At 44.3% G+C, this 17,213-nt stretch overlaps 1 protein-coding gene across 3 annotated transcripts; it reads right to left on the bottom strand.

Annotated features, from left to right (window-relative positions):
- Nucleotides 1-1,767: 1,767 nt before the first annotated feature.
- Nucleotides 1,768-14,516, bottom strand: LOC111842411 (uncharacterized). 3 transcript variants are annotated; one of them, XM_072706955.1, is made up of 14 exons: nucleotides 14,090-14,515; nucleotides 13,965-14,009; nucleotides 13,253-13,416; nucleotides 12,271-12,375; nucleotides 11,614-11,870; nucleotides 11,211-11,380; nucleotides 10,515-10,631; nucleotides 9,281-9,452; nucleotides 8,712-9,021; nucleotides 7,144-7,700; nucleotides 6,970-7,017; nucleotides 6,612-6,728; nucleotides 5,814-6,191; nucleotides 1,768-5,590 (listed from the first exon to the last, which is right to left on the bottom strand). In XM_072706955.1, the coding sequence occupies exons 1-14, from the start codon at nucleotides 14,192-14,194 to the stop codon at nucleotides 2,850-2,852; spliced, it is 5,286 nt and encodes a 1,761-aa protein (XP_072563056.1). In that variant the 5' UTR covers nucleotides 14,195-14,515; the 3' UTR covers nucleotides 1,768-2,849. The 3 variants fall into 3 exon arrangements, with proteins under 3 accessions (XP_072563056.1, XP_072563026.1, XP_072563075.1); XM_072706925.1 differs by having other exon boundaries at nucleotides 6,970-7,700; nucleotides 14,090-14,516; XM_072706974.1 differs by lacking the exon at nucleotides 6,970-7,017 and having other exon boundaries at nucleotides 14,090-14,516.
- Nucleotides 14,517-17,213: the final 2,697 nt, after the last annotated feature.

The following is a 17,213-nucleotide window of genomic DNA, read 5'->3' as shown; positions in this document are numbered from 1 at the left end:
GACCACCACCCCAGTATACCAGTATACCAATCCAAGTGCACAATCCCCAACTTCCATGCAATGTTGAAGAGGCGTGTCAGCCAAGACAGCCCAACAACATCAAAACTACCAAGCTTTTAGAAACTCAGGGCGAATCCCATCCACATTACCATCCATCCATCTATTATCTCCCGCTTAATCCGAGGTCGGGTCGGGGGGGCAGCAGTCTCAGCAGGGAAACCCAGACTTCCCTCTCCCCGGCCACTTCATCTAGCTCCTCTGGGGGAATCTCGAGGCGTTCCCAGGCCAGCCGAGAGACATAGTCCCTCCAGCATGTCCTGGGTCTTCCCCGGGGCCTCCTCCCAGTGGGACATGCCCGGAACACCTCACCAGGGAGGCGTTCAGGAGGCATCGTAAGCAGATGCCCGAGCCACCTCATCTGGCTCCTCTCGATGCGGAGGAACTGCGGACGCCGCACTGATCCGCCTGTTGATCTCCCGCTCCATCGTCCCCTCACTCGTGAACAAGACCCCGAAATACTAAAACTCCTCCACTTGGGGGAGGACCCCATCCCCGACCCGGAGAGAGCATTCTACCCTTTTCCGGCTGTGGACCATGGTCTCGGATTTGGAGGTGCTGATTCTCATTCCAGCCGCTTCACACTCGGCTGCGAACTGTCCAAGTGAGAGCCGAAGGTCAAGGTCCGATGAGGCCAACAGAATCACATCATCTGCAAAAAGCAGAGACCTAATCCTGAGGTCACCAAACCGGACACCCTCAACGTCCTGGCTGCGCCTAGAAATTCTGTCCATAAAAACTATGAACAGAATTGGTGACAAAGGGCGGCCCTGACGGTGTCCAACCCTCACTGGAAACGAGTCCGACTTATTGCCGCCCATGAGGACCAGGCTTCCCTGCTGAAGCCCCTTCCGATTCATTGGGACGTCTGGAAAATAGATTGACCAGAGAAGAAAAAGGTGAATGCTACCATGTCACAAGGCAAAAGTGATAAAGTGGTTCAGAGATCATAACATTTAAATTTTGGATATATATATATACAGTATATTTATATATATATATATACAAACGCACACACACACACACACACACACACATCCACATCCACCATTATGACTACCCCCCTTGTGAAGTGGATACTGTTGACTTTTGCATGTCAAGGTCTGGGATATATTAGACGGCAAGTTAACATTCAGTACTTGTAGTTACTGCAGAAGAAACAGGCAGCGATGAAGATCTGAGTGACTTTAACAAGAGTAAAATCATTATGGCCTGACAGCTGGATCAGAACATCGCCCAAACAGCGAGGTTAGTCAGGTACTCAGGGTCAGCCATGGTGTACTAAGGGCAGGACTCAGACATGGACCTCCACTCAGGAACCTGTTACCTCCTGTGTCTCTCACTCACAATACCTGTGTGGGTTCCAGACCCAGTGGGTCATCTGTAGTAATGATAGATACTTTATTGATCTCTCTTTATGCCGCCCCCAGCCTGCTCCCTGTAGGTGAGAGCAAGCTGGCTGTGAAGGGTGGGGGGGGGGGTCAAGGGTCTTCCAGATATGTCAAGGCTGGGCTTGAACCAACAACCTTCCAGTCACAGCCACACTCTGCCCCCTGTACTGTGTCTGTGTCCAGATGATCTATATTCAGTGTGTAAGAGAACCTTGCATTCACCCTCCTGAGAAATCTAAAGTATCCTACAGAACAACGTTTTTTTATGTATTCAAGTAAAAATGCTGTTTCAAAAATTAAAAAGAAATAAAACTGCACATAACTTATTTCAGTACATTCTTAGAGTTTATTAAAGGTCTGTGTTGTTATCCATATCATTTAATAACTGAACTGTTACTAAAACATCAATTGCCTGTGAAATGTTTGATTTTGTTTAGTTTGTGCATTGAAGGGTAGGTCTGCATTTAGCCTTGACTCATAGCATTTGTGGATCACATGGGGCAGTTGTACTTATAAACATTGAACTACTTTAGTGTAAATAAAGTGTCATGCCCTTCAAACATTATAATACATTGCAGCTTTCAGTAACTACGGCTGCAGTAAATGCGTAATACAGACATGCTGTTCTCTTGTTGGATGGTGTCAAATCCTGAACAAGATGTCTTTAATCATAAGCAACCAGAGATATATGATGAAGTGCAATAATTGTAAACCTTTTAAAATGATGTAAAGATTCACAAGTACTCCTTTCCCAGAGTACAATGAGCTGATACTGAAATCCCACAGAATATTGCCATTATTATAGACAAAAGACATTTTGACTACAAGGACACACCTCAGAACATCTGGCAGTTCTGCTGTCACCCAGCCTGTCCCAGCAGAAGTGCACTCAGATTACGACATGCCCACTTAAATGAGTTACATATATTTTTAAACGATTGTCAGTTTGTGTAGTAATTATTATTCAGGCCTGCAAATTAACATCTACAGACTATAAATTCTGCCAAAGCTGAACTACCAATGCAAAAGATAAATGTAAATCACAACTCTGATGTTTGTATTCAGTACAAAATGTGTGAAATTGTAGATGCCACACTGGTGTTGATCTCCTGAATGAATGCTGAAATTCAGTCAGAACTGAGGGTGACAGACCCATAAATTATTGCATAATCTTTTGTACATATACACACTTGTGCAAGGTTTTCATAAATAAAAAAGAAGCTTCTGAACAAATAATGTATTCTCTAAACCTGGTAAAACAAGGTACTATGGCTTTAAAATCATATCTCATAAAAGATCACATTTTATGACATATGGTTTCTGAAAAATGTAGGTCCAGCTGATGTGAGAATGAGGAAATGCATTGTATGTGTTGTGAATACTGGAATAAGAATGTCCATGTCAGTTGTTTCCATGGAGACCAGGACTCGTGTCATAGAGGTCTGACACCACATAGTCCCCATACTGGCCATCAATCAGTTTGGTGGCACTGTTCTTAATGAACCAGCAGTCAACAATCTGCATGCTGCTGTAAATCCTCCTGGTTTTCATAGTCACAGCGAGTGTGTGGCCTTTGATGTGCAGGGCAGGGAAGGTACCATCTGACAAGAGCATGTATTCATCAGGAGACAGCGTAACATTTCTAGAAAGAGTAGGGGAAAATCTGCTCATGTTGCTAAGGTCTTTACTTTGTGAGGTGTTTGTGTTTGGAGGGCCCTTACTTTGTGTGGTGTTTGTGTTTGGAGGGCCCTTACTTTGTGAGGTGTTTGTGTTTGGAGGGCCCTTACTTTGTGTGGTGTTTGTGTTTGGAGGGCCCTTACTTTGTATGGTGGCAGTGTTTGGAGGGCCCTTACTTTGTGTGGTGTTTGTGTTTGGAGGGCCCTTACTTTGTATGGTGTTTGTGTTTGGAGGGCCCTTACTTTGTGTGGTGTTTGTGTTTGGAGGGCCCTTACTTTGTGTAGTGTTTGTGTTTGGAGGGCCCTTACTTTGTATGGTGGCAGTGTTTGGAGGGCCCTTACTTTGTGAGGTGTTTGTGTTTGGAGGGCCCTTACTTTGTGTGGTGTTTGTGTTTGGAGGGCCCTTACTTTGTATGGTGGCAGTGTTTGGAGGGCCCTTACTTTGTGTGGTGTTTGTGTTTGGAGGGCCCTTACTTTGTGAGGTGTTTGTGTTTGGAGGGCCCTTACTTTGTGTGGTGTTTGTGTTTGGAGGGCCCTTACTTTGTGTGGTGTTTGTGTTTGGAGGGCCCTTACTTTGTGTGGTGTTTGTGTTTGGAGGGCCCTTACTTTGTGTGGTGTTTGTGTTTGGAGGGCCCTTACTTTGTGAGGTGTTTGTGTTTGGAGGGCCCTTACTTTGTATGGTGGCAGTGTTTGGAGGGCCCTTACTTTGAGTGGTGGCAAGGTTTGGAGGGCCCTTACTTTGTGTGGTGTTTGTGTTTGGAGGGCCCTTACTTTGTGAGGTGTTTGTGTTTGGAGGGCCCTTACTTTGTGTGGTGTTTGTGTTTGGAGGGCCCTTACTTTGTGTGGTGTTTGTGATTGGAGGGCCCTTACTTTGTGTAGTGGCAGTGTTTGGAGGGCCCTTACTTTGTGTGGTGTTTGTGTTTGGAGGGCCCTTACTTTGTGAGATGTTTGTGTTTGGAGGGCCCTTACTTTGTGTGGTGTTTGTGTTTGGAGGGCCCTTACTTTGTGTGGTGTTTGTGTTTGGAGGGCCCTTACTTTGTGTGGTGTTTGTGATTGGAGGGCCCTTACTTTGTGTGGTGGCGGTGTTTGGAGGGCCCTTACTTTGTGTGGTGTTTGTATTTGGAGGGCCCTTACTTTGTGTGGTGTTTGTGATTGGAGGGCCCTTACTTTGAGTGGTGGCAAGGTTTGGAGGGCCCTTACTTTGTGTGGTGTTTGTGATTGGAGGGCCCTTACTTTGTGTGGTGGCAGTGTTTGGAGGGCCCTTACTTTGTGTGGTGTTTGTAATTGGAGGGCCCTTACTTTGTGTGGTGGCGGTGTTTGGAGGGCCCTTACTTTGTGTGGTGTTTGTGATTGGAGGGCCCTTACTTTGTGTGGTGTTTGTGATTGGAGGGCCCTTACTTTGTGAGGTGTTTGTGTTTGGAGGGCCCTTACTTTGTGTGGTGTTTGTGTTTGGAGGGCCCTTACTTTGTGTGGTGTTTGTGATTGGAGGGCCCTTACTTTGTGTAGTGGCAGTGTTTGGAGGGCCCTTACTTTGTGTGGTGTTTGTGATTGGAGGGCCCTTACTTTGTGTAGTGGCAGTGTTTGGAGGGCCCTTACTTTGTGTGGTGTTTGTGATTGGAGGGCCCTTACTTTGTGTAGTGGCAGTGTTTGGAGGGCCCTTACTTTGTGTGGTGTTTGTGTTTGGAGGGCCCTTACTTTGTGTGGTGTTTGTGATTGGAGGGCCCTTACTTTGTGTGGTGGCGGTGTTTGGAGGGCCCTTACTTTGTGTGGTGTTTGTATTTGGAGGGCCCTTACTTTGTGTGGTGTTTATATTTGGAGGGCCCTTACTTTGTGTGGTGTTTGTATTTGGAGGGCCCTTACTTTGTGTGGTGTTTGTATTTGGAGGGCCCTTACTTTGTGTGGTGTTTGTGTTTGGAGGGCCCTTACTTTGTGTGGTGTTTGTGTTTGGAGGGCCCTTACTTTGTATGGTGTTTGTAGAGACTTTTAGCTGTATGTGTTCTCTTGCAACCATAGATGACATGTACTCTGTGGAGCGTCTGTAACGTATACTGTTTGTAAGGACCTCTAACTGTGCAGTTTTGGCTGGGGTCTTGTCCTGCAAGATCTTTGTATCAAGCTTTGATGTCTTTTCCAGAAATTCCAGGTGTTCTGTCTTGAGTGGATGCTTAGAGGACAAGGTCTTTGTCAACATGTTTTCGTCAGATGAATTTTTACTTGTTAGCACCTTGGGCTGTGAGTCCAGTGTTGGGTGTGTGGTTTGGATCTGTGTTTTCAGCTCCACGGTATCTGTCAGCTGCGTGGTCTTCATTAAGTTTGGTGGCATCTTGGTCGGGATGACTGGCTGAGTGTTGTTTGCTGTCGTCTTTGCTGGAACCTCACGTTTTCTGCTGAAAGCATCCGGCTGCATGGGTGCTATAGCATCCATGGGCAACTGCACAAGGCCCACTTCCTGATACAGAAACTGGCCTGAAAAATGAAAGCTGGGGTTAACACTCCCTGGAGATCTCTCCATAGAAACTCCAGGACCGATTCCTACAAAACCCTGGTTCTTGAGGTTTATGGTTTTAAATCTAGGTAATTCCAATCAACATCAGCAACTGGCATTGCATTGTGATTTCCATAAAAAATCAGCCTACTGTCTCTGATTGCTACCTCAATACACACCCAATGGTCTATCAGCAATACTTACCCAGTAGCCCATGGGAATTCTCTGACAATCCTTTACTGTTTGTGATGTAGAAACCTAAGTGGTCGCGCTGAAATGGTGCTGGGTTCCGGAACTGATGAATGGCGATGAGGAAGCCAATGTTCCCATGTATGGTGACGGTGACGTTTGACTGTTCTACAATAGCCACTGCCAGTTCATCAGTCTCCACGGAGATGGTGGTATTGACAGGCAGTACAAACTGGTCTGTGCCGTTGACGATAACTTGGTATGGTGTGACTTCCACATAGGACCGTCTGGGTCGGTCCACCATCACAGTAATGGTACTGAAGTAGGTTCGGTTCTTTTTGTGGGCCCCAGTTGGTGCTGGAGCCCCAATCAGTTTCCCATTGACTGTTACTCCTAAGTACAGCCAGATATGAGGTTAGTGGGGAGTCCCGTAGACTAGTGTTTCTCAAGCCAAACCTCAGGGGCCTCCAGACAGTTCATGTTTTTGTTCTCTCTCAATTTCCTGGGAGTTGGGAGGGAGCAAAAACGTGAACCATGTGGGGGTTTCTGAGGACTCGTTTGAGAAACACTGCCATAAACAACAGGCAGGAATACCACTGAGATTTTAAGTCAAGTCTTAGGTTCCAAAATTCTTCCAAGTTCTGTTGGAGGTCAGCACTATATATTTAACCCTAACCCTAACCCTAACCCTAACCTCAATAACAACCAAAACAATGTGCTTATTATTCACTAAGCTGGAGAAAAGTTTATTATAATCTTTAAAATTTAGAGCAATTAAAAGCTAAACAGTCTGTGGTTTCCAGGCCACCTTACCAGAGTTTTTGGGGTCAGAAACCAGTCGAAGCACCTGCCCTGACTCTCCATTGATGTTGAAACACATGGTCAGCTTGTTGAGAGGAAAGTCCACCATAAAGTGGGGGTCACCATCCGCTGGAGAATGGAGGGATGGTAGATCATGTAAGCGAGACCACTGCAGGCACAAATCTACGGGGAGTTCCGTGCGCAGACAGACAGACAGGCCTGCACCCAAAGAGCTACAGCATTATACATCAGCTGGGTGGGGCAGTTTTCCCTTAAGAAATACTGACCTACCCCCAAGAATTCTGTCCTTCAAACTGGAACTAGCAATATTTCACAAGACAGACAAAAGAGGCCATCGTTTGAAGGTTACCTGAAGTCTTGGAAATTTCGACTAGTTCCTCATCAGGTTTCTTCAAGGCTTTATATAGAAAACGTGATCCTCTTAGCAGATTGAATATAAGGGAATTCTGCATATAACAGGCATGTGGTTTCTTACATTTGCTACAGTAGATATCTAGATAGCTGGTAGCAGTTGAACATTTACCTGACAGCTCAGGGCTCCCCTGAGTACTCTGGGTAATTTCCTCACTGGTATGTGCTGACAGTTCGATGGCGCTGTCAGGTATGACCTCCTGGACAAGGGTGTTGGGTGTCTCTAAGGTGATACTCGTCAGCGGGGTCAGGAAGTGGTAGGCCAGTGACAGGTTTGTGGCTTTCTTGGTGGCCTCCACCCTGTCCTGACTTGTCTGACTGCGCAGGCGTGACTTCAGGCTCTCCTTGACGCTGAGGAAGCCAAATGCCCGCTCTGCATAGTTCTCTGCCTTAGGGTCAAGGCCCGCCTCCACTATATGCTGCTGCAGTTTCCTCTCACGCTCCTGCAGCGGCACGTCTGTCTCCAGCACCATGCCCCCTTCACTGCTATTGGCCAGGACCTGCACATGCAGAGACTCTGCGCTCTGATTGGTCAGCTTGCCGGCGATGACGATCTCGGAGCCATTGAAGTAGTTGCTGAAGGTCTGTTGGGTAACGTACTCTACAGCATCCTCATCGTACGCAACACGCACGTGCGAGAGGAGCGGTGTGCCAATCTCGTCGTAAAATCTGCCAGGAGAGAAGAAACCCAGGATGAAACTGAAAGCCCACTGGAGATCATTAGATATGCGGGCAGAGATACTCTCACAAGAAAAGATCAGATGATGGTTATTTATCCCAAGGGGAGATTTGGGTGCTTTCCCTCCACCTCCTCTGTCCCCCTACGTTTCACATGTTCTGGTGAAGCCACAACTTTCTTTTCATTTTCACATGTGCCCACATATTGTGTTAAACCAGGCTTATTTGGTGAGGTAAAATCGATCATGGTCATTTTCCAAGGAGATGAACTCCCGATGTTTTCATTCTCATTTTATCATGAATAAATTGTGTCTCTGAAATTGATTCGCCACTTAGCCTGTGTGGTTTGTTATTAGGCCAAAGTTAATGCATAAGAAGGTCTAACGTTATGCTCTGAAAAAACATTACTGTAAGTGAAGCCTGTTGGAGCTGGCAGGACTGAGAGGGCAGGAATAACACCAGACTGCTGGACCAGACCAGGCTGTTTGTAACTGTATAGGCTTATTACTTTTACTAGTATACTTCTCCTAGGATAATTCCTGGGAGTTATCAAAACCAAATTCTTTTGGATAGGGATAAGGACAATGAGATCTTCTGTATTGATTCTCATTGTGTCGCATGTCCAGACCATGACCGTGTGTTGCATACATGTTAGTAAACACCCCTAGCGCATCTTGCACTCTTAACATTGATCCTGGTGGCGACTATTCGTATTGACGCGGTAGCGGACCGCAATGGTCATAGAAGTGTTATGAAGGCAGTACCCCCCAATTATGGAGGGGTAATTCGCACTCTGATTTAAATGATATCATCATTTAAACATCATTTTCTTTGACTGCCTCAGACTTTTGCATAGTACTGTATATGTACCATAAATACATAATTAGTGGATTATTTTGGTATTTTGACCACATGATTTAATGGGATTTTATAATAAATCCCCTGTTGGAGCTGGCTCCCTATCCTGAGGTGGGGGAGGGACCCCGGGGACGGAGGACACACCCCTTCAGCATGGCGCTGGCGTCCGCCTGCTCAGGGATGCGGCGCGTCGTGCCGCAGTTTTCCAGCGAGAGGCGCTCTAGCAGCCGGTAGTCCACGTCGTCGCCCAGGCCGATGGTGAAGACACAGAATCCGCCGCGCACTGAGGACCGGGCGTTACTGAGGATGCGGGGAGGCTTGACCTCGCCCACAGTGGGCCTGCCGTCCGTCAGGAAGATGAGCAGCGACACGCTGTTGCGGCTCCGATCCTGGCTGGAGAGATAGCCGCTCAGCAACGAGGAGCCCGTCTCCATCGCTCGGTTGATGTCGGTACCTGGAGAGACGCCATATAGCCCAGTGTTATTTATTTATGAGCTGTTACTACAAGATTACATGCACTGTTACTGTTTATTGTAATTCTATTATTTATTATAACTATCTATTTATGACTAAATATCTTTCTACTGTCCAAATATGTTACCATCTATCTATCTATCTGTCTATCTAGTGGCCAAAACTAGTGGCCAAATATATATATATATATATATATATATATATATACACACACACACACACACATATGGAGTCCTCACCTCCGCTTGGAGAGGCCAGGTAGATAAACTTCTTGGCATCTCGGATATTGTCCGGTGTAACTGGCACCAGCTGATTGGGCTTCCACACCTTTATCCGGTTGGAGAAGCTCACGAAGTTGAAGTGGTCATTGGGCCGAAGGTCCCTCAGGATGGTAAAGAGGGCTTCCTTTGTCTGCCATGGGAGGGTGATGAAGGGGACAGATCAAGTCAATTCATGGGAAAGAATACAGCTGAGATGATGAAGAGGCTCTTCTCGAGCTCGGAGGAATTAGGTACGGAGATGTCAGGAAGACCTGGCTTTCACAGTGTAAGACACAGTACAGGACATGCTGCACACTGAGTGAAAATTCAGCGCTATTGACCTGGTCATCATTACTGTGTCATACTATGTTATTGCTATGTCATTACTATGTTATACTATGTCATTACTATGCGATTACTGTGTCTGTGATAAAATCATGGAGAAGGAGCTTACAGCTCTATTTTTCACAGTTTTACTTTCCACACAAGTTGCAAAAAAAATTCTATTCTGGATATTGGCATTGTGGATTGAGCTCTTGCCCCTGAAACATAAAAAATCCCCCTTATTTTACCCTCTGCCGTGTCCTGCCCCGCGTGCCCGGGTAGGAGGTGCTGGGCTTGTGGTCTTGCTGGAGTTTCCACTCCAGTCCCCTGAGAAGAAGAGCTTTAAGCCCTTTAGCGCCTTTGTTGTATAAAAGTTAAAGCAGCCATTTCCAGAAAGAAAAAAAGGCTTTTTAAGGACCAGTGAAAGCTGATCTGCCGTGCAGGTTTGAGAATGCTGTTTGGCAGAGGTCTAATTAACTTCTAAATGTTTCCAGTGATAGACAGGATCTAGCTATCAAGGCACAAAGGCCTGAAGGAGCTGATCCTTGGTTCTCTGTATGGGAGCAGTTCCCACAGTTGTGGTGTAACGTTTCGGCACTGTGCTGATGGAGGTGCGGAGTTGGCTGCATTTCTTAAAACAGAAAAAAGTCTCCCTTTCACGTAAACACTGAACTACTCAGGGGATGCATTTAGCTGTTCTCAGCTGCCATTTCCAACTTTTTTTCAGCCCTTGGACACGACTCTCGGGGTGGGATGGCTTAGCACGTTCCCATTTTCCAGTCATCCTCACGCAGCTTTGCGTCATTGCTGCTTACTTCTCTGCAGACTGGCTCCTTCTCAGTGAGATACGTGCATTGAAATGCGCTCAGCCAACGCAGAGGTGACCCACCTGTCTGATTTTGGTGCCCAGCATGGAGGCACTGATGTCTATCACAAACACCACATTCTTTGGGACTACGGGCAAATTCCTTGGTGCAAAATAATGCACAAAATGTCCGTCTAAGACCTGGAACACAGAATAAGGTGTTATGTGATCAAAAAAAAAAACCAAACAGATGCATAAATCAGGTTCTTGAGCTTAATTAGGTTGTTCTGGCCCTAAATCTTAGCAAGTTTGGAAATCGATACCCTCACCAGTTACCAACCACTATGGATGAAACCAACCACTGTGGGTGAAATTCAGAAGCCAGTTGCATCGCTATACTGACAAATATTAATTATTCAATTATAAAATGCAGCTGTTTTATGCCAATGGTGAGTTATGTAACTTCTCGCATGAAGAGCATTTGAATGAAATCAGGTGTGCATTACAGGTACGCATACACCTGCAGCCATGCATGCTGTATATCTACACCTGCAGCCATGCATGCTGTATATCTACACCTGCAGCCATGCATGCTGTATATCTACACCTGCAGCCATGCATGCTGTATATCTACACCTGCAGCCATGCATGCTGTATATCTACACCTGTAGCCATGCATGCTGTATATCTACACCTGTAGCCATGCATGCTGTATATCTACACCTGTAGCCATGCATGCTGTATATCTACACCTGTAGCTGGATGTGTGTAAGGAAATACCTGAATATCACCAATCGGCAGCTCTCTCTCTACGTCATACTGTACAACAAAATCTCCCAGGATGCCATTGCTGGCCATCTTGTGCTGCTGGATAATACTGGGATTGAAGGATATTTTGCAGAAGGTGGTATTCTGTTGGATGACTGTAGAGGCTGGGGGTTCAGTGTTACCTAGAACAAATGAGAACATATAATTTGGTTAATGAACCAGTTTGTGGTTCTGCACTGATTGAATAGGCCTCTGAAAACCATTCGAGAGGAAGGAATCGATGCGGACCAAACTATAAAAGTGAAAGAATGATTTATCCAAGAAATAGGCTCAGCACATAATCAACCACATCACACTTAATAGATACAAGCTGAAGAAAGCTGTATCTCCACCCTCAGCACACATGAGTCCATACCTTGGGTGCCAGCTGAACGGTCATTGGTGGGAGTCCCTTTACGCAATGGCAACACCTCCAGGTGTGTGATCTTAGACTGCTCTACTATAGTGACCTGGACTGACAACTTATTGACCACCTGCAGGGGGCGTATGCTGGTCACATGCTCATACAGGCCCCGCCTCCTCACCAGCAGCTCCTCATACGTGAGCAAGAATACTGCTCTGTTCTTCCCAGGAATCAGGGCCGACGCTTGGAAAGTCTCCACCTCACCCTCGCTGCGGATGCAATGCAGGTGACATCATCGCGATGACAGTAACTCTCTGGGAGTCAGCCCTTCCTGTGTAAAACACTTACTACGCATTTACACCATGCTTTTCTAATTATTTACAGGGAAAAAAGAGCAGATATTCTCCAAACTCCTCCATTTTGTAAACTACTAAATTATGTTTTGTTTTGGTTATTTGATGACATCAACAGTGACATCACTTTCCTGGCCCAGGACGTTTGTAGTGCAAATGTAATGGATAATTTTAACACTCTGCTGATTGGATTGTATTAAAGGTGGAGGAGGAATAGACATTTAGGATAACAGACACCCTAAAAGATCATGGTGGCTGATTATGCTTTTTTTATTATCCTACAGAATCCTGATCCAGAGTCACATGACTACGATACCCTGCTGCACTTTGTTCCTCTCTCTGTGGCTGGCTGTCCCTCTCTTTGCCCCCCTTAGCCTTCTTCTCCTTGATCTGACTGGGATAGACTCGACCTGCGATGATCCTGCAAGAAAAAGGTGGAATTTGTCTTCACATCAGGTCTTTTACTAAGTCAAGTGCCCAGACTCATGTCTTACTAGCCTGTCAGTCAAAAGTCTCCTGTTCAACCAGTGCTGTTCTTGTTCCAAAGTAGCCTCTCCAAAAGTTATTTTTAATAACACTTGAGATTACAGCATCTGAGTCAACCCTGGTATTAACCATGGCGTATATGCTGTTCATGTCAAATCAAAAACTGCCCTGCTATAGCAGTATTTACACTGTGGGGTGTGCCCACCTGGCGGCCTGCGAAGGAATTGCAGGAAAGGACATGTGATCGGAAAAATTAGAAAACGACTGAGAAGTCTGTGTGTGTGGGGGGGGGGCAGATTTCGAAACTGCATCCTTCAGAAAAAAACACAATGTGCTAACGCTATATGCCTGTACATCTTATATAATGTTGACAAATCAAAATGATCACATTTATTACATTTTATTTCATAATGAAAGTTTTTTTATGGTCAGTGTGTGTGCAGGGGAGAGGGGTGGATCAGAACCAACATATTAGCCCCGGGGGGAATTTCAGAAAAAGTCTGAATATCACTAAGCTATAGGAAACTGAGGACATTTGCATGACATGAAAAAGAATGAAAATAAAAATGAGAAAAAGATAGCAAAAGAAAAAACAAAACGAATCCGTGCCGTACTCCAGCAGCGTGTAACGTGACCTGACTATCCATCTTCACAGTGCACAGGACGAACGCGTAAATCGGAAAAGAGAACAGTGCCGGTTGTTTTTCTGATAATACATTTTAGAAAACCGTAACATGTTCAACTTAGATACATATTTATCTGCTGACAGTGCGGTGGGATTTTGAGTTTATGTGATACTTGTTAGGACCCACCTTGTAAAGTTAGAGACGAAGGCGGACGCAGGGAATTCAATCTGGAAGACGCCCTTAATTGCGGCAGAGTATATATTGACCATGGTGCAGGAGACCGCTGTGAAAGCGTAGCGCGAGATGATGGTGGTCTTCACCGACAGCTCCTGAATCAGGGGCTTTTTTTCCTACAGGTCAGACAGGAGATCATCGATTTTACATAAATATATCTTTCATATTTATGTTTCATTGTTAAAGCTTTCATATAAGACCTTACAATTATGCGCACTGATTAAATTATATTACACATAGGCTATCAGCTACAAAAGGCGCATTAATTTATAATAATCCAACTTTTTTGTTAAATGATTATATTTAAAAAAAAATACCTGTCTCTAAGCTTATTCACTGTGTTATATATAGTTCCTCTGCACATACGCCATTATTTCTGAAAATATTACGCAATAAGAATTATCTTGGTTTTGTTTAAAATTGTTAACGCGTTGGTAGGAGTTAATTAATTCGCACTGCCGCCCAGTATCGTCACGCTCCAAAGGGAGTTGGGGGAAAACTTGTCATGTTTATTGTAGATGCACCTCGAGAAAACGTCATCCTAAATACAAAATATAATCGATGCTGAATGCAGTTCATCGCACATAAATCGAATGGATAAACGTAATCTTTGACTTTACGACACTATAATATGAGCAATTAAAATCACAAATATATAAAATACCTTAGCCAGAGACAATTTCATCTGCGTCGGCTCTTTGCCTGGAGCCTATAGTGTACACAAAAATAGTTACTTACACATATTTTAAAACTACACAATTTAAACAGCCAAGAAAACACATAACTCACAAAATCCAGCAGTCTGCGGGAGGTAACATCATTTCCATCACCAGAGTCACGTTGTTGGCCCCAGACTAAGGGACCAAAACAAATTAGGAGAATAAAGGCGCGCATTTTGGGGTCCCTATGTCTGCAGCGGTAAAGAAGGGGGATCGCGCATATTTCTACGCTGCAGATGGATGCTGGATGTGGGACAAAGTGACCAGCTGCAAATAGGCGTATGAAGGCACTTCCAGCGGCACGCCCACCCTCAGCTGCGAGCTGTCGCGCTCATGAGCGACTTCAGTCGGATTCAGAGCATCAATCCTGGTCTGACAGCCCTTTAATTGTCGTCCTTACTGATTGCGGTGGAAATTTTCAAAATGGTAGGCAAAACATGCATAGAGTTTAGGCTTGCATTAAACAATAGTGACACCGACCTTGCAACAATACATCCTAACAGCATTTATAAGCGAATTTCATGATCAAATATTTGGAAAAAGGAAATCTGGTAAATCGGGTAAGTGTTCTGGCGCCGCCTGGCGACTATGATTTGTACTGTATAAATTAACGATCTTAAGCTGGTTTGGAAAAATGTGATTAAAAATAGGTGCCTAAGTTAGATACGATATTATAAAGAAAGGAGCGTACCCGTAAGATGGGTAGGTGGATGGATGGAGGGAGGGATGAATGGATGGAAATGAGTTTACATAGACTTCCATCTTCTTTGATAGCTCAGTTTGAGGCACAGAGGTCTGTAATGGAATATGATTGAGCTGACATCCTTAGGTTGCCGGGTCAAAGGATTTTAATTTAGGGGGGCAATGTTTGGCTCATTGAGTTAGGAGGGTATGCCTGTTATGTCGAACTTTCCTGCTCTAATCGTAGGCTGGGCAGAGTTATTTTACATTTGGCCTTTGATGTGAGGCCCTTCACCCCCAAATGCTCCAGGGACGGTCTGACCCTGGTTTTTCAAAAAAAAAATCTCTTTGGATAAAAATATCTGCTAAATAAATAGAAATTGAAATGTAGCTATTGGATAAGCATAGTGAACCATTTTCAGTGGGAGGTTGAGAACGTGGGCGTCTTTTAGGGAAATGCCGAATTACTCAACTGAATAAACTGAATCCAACCCGCAAAGAACAAGTGGTATAGATAGCATCACAGGTACATGACAGACAGGTCCTTCATTTATTCATAAATACATTGCCAGCACAGACATGTTTCATCCTTGAAAGCTTTTGCTTTTTCAGATTTTTAGACAATGTATGTTATAAAATGTCATAAAATAACAGCTAGATGTTATTGTAGTTACGTCATCAAATAAGGCTCTTCTTGTTTTTTTGGGATATGTGGCCTCTTGGCTGAGTAACGTCAGATCTTCTGACTAGAAGTTAGTCATCCTGTCTGAATTCAACGTTCAAGTCAGTGTGTTTGAGGTGAGCAGGTGGTGTGGTGTTTGCACCAGATAGTTATTGCTTAAGATGAGCTCTATCTTCAGAATAGTTGTGTATAAGGGTTTGTGGGGTTTTATTTGCATGAGTCAGACGAATTATTCCTCACTTGAAATGTGCAATGACAAAAGCAGTCAGACATGTTTTTCACATGGTTTATCACAATGAATTTCTCAGAGAATGTTGCAGTTAGTGTCACCCAGGCGCTGCTTTTACGTCGCCGGTTTCAGGGTGTTAGTGATAACGGAGTGAACATAATTGTTGAGAAGTCCTATGTATTAAACATTCACCTCAGTTATACTTGGGACAGGTCTCCCCTCTATTTACATTTGCAAACGTTTGGTTGCACATGGCGATGTCATTAGCTATTATTATTGTTACAAAGTCTGAGCGATTAACAAAGCTGCCACACTGTGTGACTATATAACTTTAACTTTAAGGTGGCTTACATTGCCTTAGCATTCAAGTATAATGTATAAGAAAACATTGTAAAATTGTTTAACAGTGACTGAACTGAGGTACGGAAGTGAGGTAAAATGAAGACCTACAATCCTGTGCTGGAGGGACTTCAGCATTGTAGACCTCCCCTTTGCTCTGCTTTAAGGCACCTATGTCCATGTGTTCTTAGACCTCTGTGAGAATAGTGAATCTTTTTGTGCACCCTCTGAAATGTCTAGCTGTTTCTCCTTTGCATCTCCGTCTCCATACTGACAGATTGACAGGAAGTCAACCACCACAAAGTAGAATGGTCATGTGACCGCCCCATACACAGCACCAGCTAGGGCTCCATCTTCCTCTATTGCAACACAGTAATGTGAACTTATATATGATAAACAGTATTGTGCATGATATATAATAGTTACTGGTGACAAGCAAAGATCATCTTTTTTCAATTTGCTGCCGGTTGCATATACTGTTTGGGTAAGAGTTACCTGCATGTCAAACATTTAATTCATGACAACTGTAGATCCTGAATGCTGTTCTCTTTGTACACAAACCGTTTATTCTGTAACACCAAATGTATCATGGAAATGTTGTATTGTTTCTTTTGTTCCTTTACTCCTGGTATTTATAGACACGTTTATATCTATCAATATTAATTCGACAATAGCTGTCCAGCGTTGCACACTGGGAGGAAAAATTGAAACAGCTCAAATTAGCCCAGATTATAATAGACGAATTCCATAAAAATAAAGGTTGTACTTTCTGCCTTGCAGCATAATATAAATCCCATTACCGGATTTACTTAGGTGGGTGTGATACCATTAGTCCTATTCCGTATATTTTCGCTGCTGATCCATGTGACTCATACCTGATAACTTATTTATGCTTTCTTGCAACTTCTCATATTAACATCCTGGTTATTGAAAAAGCTTTGGGGACATAAGTGTCAATTTCACGGCATACAACACAATCAACCCGAGAATGAGTCATTTTTAAAAGTTTGAACGATCCACAATGGAGTACATGTACTTCATGGACATGGTATTTCGGATCACAGATGCCGGCTTCCGTTGCGACTAAATTATACCTTCACGATAACGGTATTAGTAGTAAACATTTTTTCAGGTCCAATGCATCGGTCCACGTTTCTTGGTAATAATGGTTGGGTATTAAAATGCAATGCTGCGACTTATCCTAATGGAGCCACATTCAGCACATCATCATTTTGGACAAAAGAGTAATTTAGGTTTCCGAAA

The sequence above is a fragment of the Paramormyrops kingsleyae genome, chromosome 1 (assembly GCF_048594095.1).
Source record: "Paramormyrops kingsleyae isolate MSU_618 chromosome 1, PKINGS_0.4, whole genome shotgun sequence".
In the NCBI taxonomy this organism is placed as follows: Eukaryota; Metazoa; Chordata; class Actinopteri; order Osteoglossiformes; family Mormyridae; genus Paramormyrops; species Paramormyrops kingsleyae.
The sequence above is the reverse complement of the archived record's forward strand: the minus strand, read 5'-3'. Positions and strand labels throughout refer to the sequence as shown.